The 7,032-nt window shown below is 45.8% G+C and overlaps 2 protein-coding genes across 2 annotated transcripts; both read left to right on the top strand.

Moving 5' to 3' along the window:
- Positions 1-1,203: 1,203 nt before the first annotated feature.
- On the top strand, positions 1,204-2,702 carry LOC145800128 (uncharacterized). Its single transcript, XM_082889769.1, has 3 exons — positions 1,204-1,617; positions 1,828-1,917; positions 2,346-2,702. The coding sequence occupies exons 1-3, from the start codon at positions 1,204-1,206 to the stop codon at positions 2,700-2,702; spliced, it is 861 nt and encodes a 286-aa protein (XP_082745895.1).
- A 1,459-nt stretch (positions 2,703-4,161) lies between these two features.
- On the top strand, positions 4,162-6,075 carry LOC145800129 (uncharacterized). Its single transcript, XM_082889771.1, has 3 exons — positions 4,162-4,414; positions 4,964-5,424; positions 5,548-6,075. The coding sequence occupies exons 1-3, from the start codon at positions 4,162-4,164 to the stop codon at positions 6,073-6,075; spliced, it is 1,242 nt and encodes a 413-aa protein (XP_082745897.1).
- The last annotated feature ends 957 nt before the right edge of the window (positions 6,076-7,032 follow it).

The following is a 7,032-nucleotide window of genomic DNA, read 5'->3' on the forward strand; positions in this document are numbered from 1 at the left end:
AGATCAGAATCGTCGAAGGTGATACTCTGAGCTTCATGCGGCCGTTTTGCCGGTGTGAGTTGCTTCTGGGATGCAGGGTGTGTTTGAATTGTATGCACGGCTGAGGGCATTGGCAAGTTGTATATCATATTGATGGCTGCAAGCGGAGGTGATTCCCGCCGAAGTACAATTGGTCTAGTTGCACACGTTTGGGCATGGTGCTGGGGCTGAACATCTCGGACCAACTCCTGAAGGTCTTTCACAGCATAGCTACTGTCACGATCATGATCTTCGCGATATTCACACAGCCTATCCCTTCTTATCGCGTCGGGAGGTGCCACCGCTTCTGATGGCCTGGTATAGAACGAGGGGGCCCACTTCATATGTGGACTTTCTCCGGAGGAACTAGAAACATCAGATCGTCCATTCTTCTTGGGATCCAGGGATAATAGGTCGGAGCTGCTATCGGTGTCGTGAAGCCAGGCTTGAGGTCGTCGATCACCTGCTTTCAGAGGTCGCTCGGGATTTTGGGGCACGGCTTGTTTGGATTTTGCTACCTCCAAAGCCAAATCTTGTCGGAGGCGCTTGTTCTCATCGATCAAGTTTTCCAACCTCTGCTCATTTTGCTTTGCCTGCTCCACGATCGCTTGCATTGCCTCATGTTCTAGAGTCGAAGGTGAGGCGAAGTTCAAAACGCATCTTGCAGGGAGAAGCTCCGATCCGTGCATGTTTGTTGGAGTGAAAACGTCTACCTGCGTGTTTTCATCGGTGACTATTAGAGGGTCCTCAATCACGTCCGCCATGGATATGCTTAAGTATTCCCACAAACGGCGCCAGTTGTGGGGAAGTGGTTTTTTGGAAATACTCTTCTGATCCTGGGGGACGCTCATGATCCACCGATAGGCACCTGAAAGGAAGTAAACACTCCGGTCGAGGGTGCCGGAATTAGCACTCCGACGGACAAGTCAGTCTCTCGTTCTTGATTACTTGTATTCTAAGTTAAACACCACAATTATCAAATACCTCTTTCTGGCCGATGTCTCTTCTATTTATATCTTGTCTTCTTTGTGCCTCGGGATTAGTTCCAAATCCAACCTCCTATTCAGCATATTTTGTAATAAATCGATCTTCATTCGGCCCCTTGCTTAATCGATTATCTGGCCAAATAAGGTTGGGTTTGAGTTTCCGTGGCAATGGCCGAATGTTTCGAATCTTGATTCTTCAATGTTCGACTCTCCAGAATCTCTACGACTCCCAATATTCGGCCCCCACAGGAGTATATGCCTCGGGGCTTCTAGGAAGATTAGGGCCATTACATTTTTAGAAGCAGACAGAGCATCCCCATTTCCTCATAATCATCCTCTTTTTGTCACAACTTACATCAATGACGTGGAGCTCAAGCGTGCTTTCCTTGATTGCAAAGCATCCATAAACATCATCACTACCGACACCTTTGCGAAGGCTTGCATCCCAGAGTCCAGGGTGGTTCGCCAACCCATTACGGGGACGGGTTTTGGCGATGAGAGAATGGTTACCAATGGCTATGTTGTAGTGGACTTAGCAGTTGGTGATATCTGCTCCGCCACGAAGTTCTATGTGATTGAAGTGGACGCAAATTACCACATGATACTTGGCAGGGTTTGGATGCACTGATATAGGGCTATTACGTCGGGTTATCACCAATGCATAAAGGCAAAATTGGGGAAGTGCATAGTGACCATAAATGCGTCTGAAAACCCATTTGGAGTAGAAGAGGCACACTATTTTGATGCAGTCTTCTTTATTGAGCGGTCAATGGATAAAACCCCAAGGACTGGTAAGGTTGTAGGTGTAAAATTGCCAATGTAGGAAGACATTCGAAATGTAGAGGCTGCTCCAGAAAGCAGTGGGCAGAAGAGGAGCAGCAAGTCCACAAGTCCTCTGCCCAAGATTGTTAAGGTGCGCGAGGGCAGCAAAAGACAGTTTACTACCTATGACGGTCTTGGGGGCCCGACTTCATACCTTGGGAGGATGGCCCCGAGGCAAATAAACGTAATGCTAATGAGTCCTAAAAAAGAATGGTGGAGATGCTGGAGCCCGCCCAGGAATGCATGCAAGATAGACCCAAACCACAGCAGGAAGTACTTGCTAAGGTTAACCTCAGTGGCTTACCAGGGCAGAACTAGCCCGTGTTTATCAGCGATACAATGGCTCCAGCATCTAAGGCATAATTGATAACACTACTGAAGCGGTACAGTGACGTCTTTGCTTGGACATATGACGAGATGCCTGGCATTGACCCATCCCTTATCACTCATCATCTAGACATTTTTCCTAACTCTAAGCCAATCAAGCAGTATGCTTGAATGTATTACTTTGATCTTTAGGCAAAGATTAAGGAAGAGGTAGAAAAGTTGCAGAGGGCCAAGTTCATTGAGCCTACACAGTACCCAACTTGGCTAGCAAATATTGTGCCTATGAAGAAGAAGAATGGCCAAATCAGGGTCTGCGTAGACTTTCGTGACCTGAACAAGGCCTACGTAAAAGATGAGTTTCTATTGCCCCATGTTAACACACTTGTCGATTCTACCGCAGGCCATCAGATGTTTTCCTTGATGGATGGGTTCAATGGTTATAACCAGACCAAAATTGCACTAGAAGATGTAGAAAAGACAACTTTCAGAACACCCTTGGGAAATTTTTTCTATAGGGTGATGCCCTTCGGTTTTGTGGAGGCCGAATAAAATCAATTAGGAAGAGGCCGAGGCATTTGATCGACATCAGGCGAAAGGAAATTCGGCCCTGACCAGGGGCTCATGAAGCCTAATAAACGAATTGGCTATATAAGGAGTCGAATAGGAGATAACAATTAAGTGGAAGGCCGATGAAGTAACTATGTGCGACATCAAGAGTGGGCCTGACCCTTGGGTCCAGAGGTAATATAAAAAGGGAGGATTGTTAGCCAAAGGAGGTATGTGAGAATTTACAAGATAACTTGAGATATAAGTAAATTTGAGAGGATACTGACTTGTCCGTCGGAGTGCTAATTCCAGTACCCTCGACTGGAGTGTTCATCCCTTTTTCAGGTAGCAATCAGAGGATCAAGAGCGTCTAATCGGATCCAAGAGTATTTCCAAACCACTTCACCACAATTGGCCTCGTTTGTGGGAATACTCAAGTGCATCCATGGCAGGCGTGACTGATTATCCTTTGATAGTTGCTGACGATGTTAAACCAAGAGATGGCATTTCTCTACGAAACATGCTTGGACTGGAGAATATCATCGCACGATGGGCTTTTAACTTCAACCCAGTAGCACAAACTACACTCTTAACTTCTGTGCAGGAAATTGTGCAGACGATCATGGATTAAGCAAAATGAAACGAACATCGTCTAGAAGATATAACGGCTGAGAATGAGCGTTTTCGTAAGGAATTGGCCTTGGTGTTAGCCAAATCTTAACAGACCGCACGCCATGACCGGGGTCGATCCCCAGAAAAGAAGAAAGATGATCGACGACGTTGACTTCAGAAACATGATAATGCCAACGATTCCGACTCACCATCTCAAGAACATAGAAAGAAGGGGCTAGTTGATGCATCCAGCTCATCCGAAGGAAGTCCATATGTACAACATAGGTGAGGGAAAGTAAGTGATGATTCAGATGAAGAAGACAAGCACGACCCATTCGTACGATGCATTGCAAGGGTTGTGTTGCCTAAAAAGTTCAAAGCACCAATATTCACCTTATATGACGGAAAATCAGATCCCACTGACCACATTCGTCATTACAAACAAGCGATGACGTTGCATGCTGATGATGAAGCCCTCATATGTCGAATGCTTCCAAGTAGCCTGGGACCTTTGGCTATCAGATGGTACTATAAACTGGAGCCAGCTTCAATAAGAAGCTTTCATCAACTCCAAAAATCCTTCAGGGCAAAATTCATCACCAACGAAGTTCAGCCACAACAAGCTGACTCTCTTTGGGTAATGCAAATTAAACCAGAAGAGACCCTCCATGAGTATTCGGAGCGCTATTGGGAATGTTTTAACTTGGTGGATGATGCCTGCTATGATTCCATGGTCATTACCGCCTTTAAGATGAGGTTACACCCTGACAGTCCTCTCCGCAGTTAATTGACCAGACGGCCTCCCAAGACAGTTTGGGTGCTAATGAAGAAAGTTGAAGAATACTATAAGATGGAAGACGATGCCCTGCGCGTCAAGGCCAGACATAAAGTTGTTAAATCGGCACCATCTGGTCTGGTTCAGTCGATAAGCGCCGTGTCATCAAGGATCTCCAAACCTCGGGCTCGGGCTAAACGAGACAACCGGCGTGATTCGTGCCATTCAAGTGGCCAATGTTCGTACCATTCAAACGAACAATATCAAGTGGATAGCAGGCGCACAAGACGTTTGGACAAGAAGTTCACGAAATTAGTGGAGCTGATTAGTAAGATCCTGCCCAAAGTTTAACCTCTTTCATTCTTTAAATGGCCGTCCAAGATGATGGGACCTCGTGATACAAGGAGAAGGGATAAGCGGTGTGAATATCACAACGACCATAGCCACGATACTAATAGTTGTTATGCACTGAAGGACCACCTGGGGGAGTTGGTACAAGACGGTCGACTGGCATACCATGTCCGAAGGAATAATCCATCAAACAAGGTAGCCCTATAGCTGGATTCACCTCCACTTGGTGTAATTCATATGATATACAACCTACTATCGTCGGCCAAGGTACATACAATTCAGTTGCAAACTAGCCAACCCAAGCCAATCACACCAGCCAAACAGCCCCACAAAATTGGTAGGATTAGCTTCGATGACACCGACCTAGATAGAGTAACTCTCCCCCATGCTGATCCCCTTAACGTCGAGCTACACGTGAACAGATTCACAGTCGAGCGTGTTCTTATCGATCAGGGAAGCACCTCAGAAATAATGTATTAGAAGACATTTGTTAAACTCAGTTTCACTAATTCGAATCTATTACCAGCTGATTACCTATTATTCGGCTTCAATGCCAACCCCGAGTTTCCTATGGATATGATCACACTACCAGTACGAGTGGATACCATATCAATAGACGTGGAATTTCTGGCCATCATGCTCCCGTCACCATACAATCTTATCATGGGGAGGACTTGGTTGCATACTTTGCAGGCTGTGTCGAGCACCTCCCATCAACTACTCCGCTTTCAAACTAAGTACAACATTGAGCAAATTTGGGGTTCTCAAAAATTGACACAAGCATGCTATCTTATCGTTGCTGTAAAGAGGCCAAAAGAACTAGAAGTGAACTCGATTGAAATACCGGATCGAGAGAGCCTTGAGGACATTGGGAAAATCCCCAGCAAAAAGGCAACTGAAGATCTTGATCAGATTGAAATCAAAGGGAGCCCAGACAGATTCTTCATGATCAACACTTCCCTGAATGAAGCTGATAAAAGCGATCTAGTATCCTTCTTACTCGGTAACCTTGACCTGTTTGCGTGGACACCATACGAGATGCTGGGGGTGGATCCAGTCATGGCCCAACATCGTTTAAATATCAATCCAAAAGTCAAACGAATTATTTAGAAAAGTCGGTGGTCAGTTGCAGAGCATACATCGGCTGTTGTTGATGAAGTTGACAGATTGCTTATTGCCGGGGCAATTCGTGAAGTCACTTATCCCACATGGCTATCCAATACCGTGGCAGTAAATAAGAAAAATAGATCTTGGTGCGTTTGTGTCGATTTCACAGACTTGAACAAGGCCTGTCCGAAGGATTGTTTTCCTATTCCCAGAATCGTCCAACTTGGGGACGCAACGGCACATCATCAGTGCATGAGCTTCTTTGATGCCTACAGGGATTATCACCAAATTGCCATGCATCCGGAGGATCAAGAAAAGACCGCATTTCTCACCCCAAGCGAAACCTATTGCTGTAAGGTCATGCCCTTCGGACTGAAGAACGCGGGGGCAACTTACCAGAGAGTGGTTACCACTATGTTCAAGGAACAACTTGGTCGCACCATGGAAGTATACACTGATGACATGGTGGTGAAATCCAAAGAAAAGTGCACCCATCTAGCCGATTTAGCAGAGACCTTCGGCATTCTCTGAAAGTACAAGATGAAACTGAATGCCTCGAAATGTGCATTCGGCATTGGATTTGGAAAATTTCTTGGCTATATTGTCAACCGTCGCAGAATAGAGGCCAACTTGAGGCAAATCACAGCAATTCTAGAACTCCGCTCCCCTCAATTGGTCAAAGAAGTTCAGTACTTGATGGGCATGGCCGCCGCCTTCAATAGGTTTATCAGCTGTTCCTCAGATCGCTGCTGATAATTCTTTCACACACTTCGGCAGGGCAAAGCCTTTGAATGGACTCCTGAGTGTTAGGCCCCGTTGGATGGCTTGAAAACTTATCTCCGATTAGTACCGCTCTTGGCAACACCATCGGCAGACGATCTGCTCATCTTGTATCTGGCGGTATCCAACCTGGCAGTCAGTGCCGTACTACTAAAGGAAGAACTCGGGGAGCAGTGACCAATTTACTATGTAAGCAAGGCACTGGTCGATGCCGAAACACGATATCTACCACTATAAATGCTCATCCTTGCTCTCGTGGTGGCTGCAAGAAAGTTGATGCACTATTTTCAGGCTCACACTATAAGGGTATTAATGCACTATCCTCATGCGCGGAAGCATCAGGGCTAGTCTCGAAATGGGTTTTGGAACTCCGATATGCAGTTTTTGCCTAGAACTGCCATTAAGGGGCAAGTGCTCGCCGACTTTATAGCCGAGTTCACGGGATGCCATGCCGATTTCAAGTCCGATCAAGTGCAACCAAAACTCGATTGGCGAATATGTATTGGAGACATTTGGCGAATGTACATGACGGATCATCCAATCAATATGGAAGGGGGCAAGCGTAGTAATCATGACCTCTGAAGGGGCAATAATCAAGCAAGCGATCAAACTGGAGTTTAATGCATCAAATAACAAGGCCAAATTTCGTAACACACTTCACCTTGGTGCATGGCGGTTACTTGTTTTCTATGACTTAAAATTAGTCAT

Source organism: Camellia sinensis, chromosome 10 (genome assembly GCF_055761805.1).
Source record: "Camellia sinensis isolate YWXY chromosome 10, ASM5576180v1, whole genome shotgun sequence".
Lineage (NCBI taxonomy): Eukaryota > Viridiplantae > Streptophyta > Magnoliopsida > Ericales > Theaceae > Camellia > Camellia sinensis.

Bases quoted from the DNA above. Each gene is read 5' to 3' on its own strand.
- LOC145800128 (XM_082889769.1), top strand. From the start codon at position 1,204: ATGTTCGACTCTCCAGAATCTCTACGACTCCCAATATTCGGCCCCCAC. The intron at 1,618-1,827 runs GTTTGGATGCAC...TTGCCAATGTAG, and splicing joins ACCACATGATACTTGGCAGG to GAAGACATTCGAAATGTAGA. The intron at 1,918-2,345 runs GTGCGCGAGGGC...TTTGATCTTTAG, and splicing joins CTCTGCCCAAGATTGTTAAG to GCAAAGATTAAGGAAGAGGT.
- LOC145800129 (XM_082889771.1), top strand. From the start codon at position 4,162: ATGGAAGACGATGCCCTGCGCGTCAAGGCCAGACATAAAGTTGTTAAA. The intron at 4,415-4,963 runs GTAAGATCCTGC...ATCTATTACCAG, and splicing joins GAAATTAGTGGAGCTGATTA to CTGATTACCTATTATTCGGC. The intron at 5,425-5,547 runs GTATCCTTCTTA...CGAATTATTTAG, and splicing joins AAGCTGATAAAAGCGATCTA to AAAAGTCGGTGGTCAGTTGC.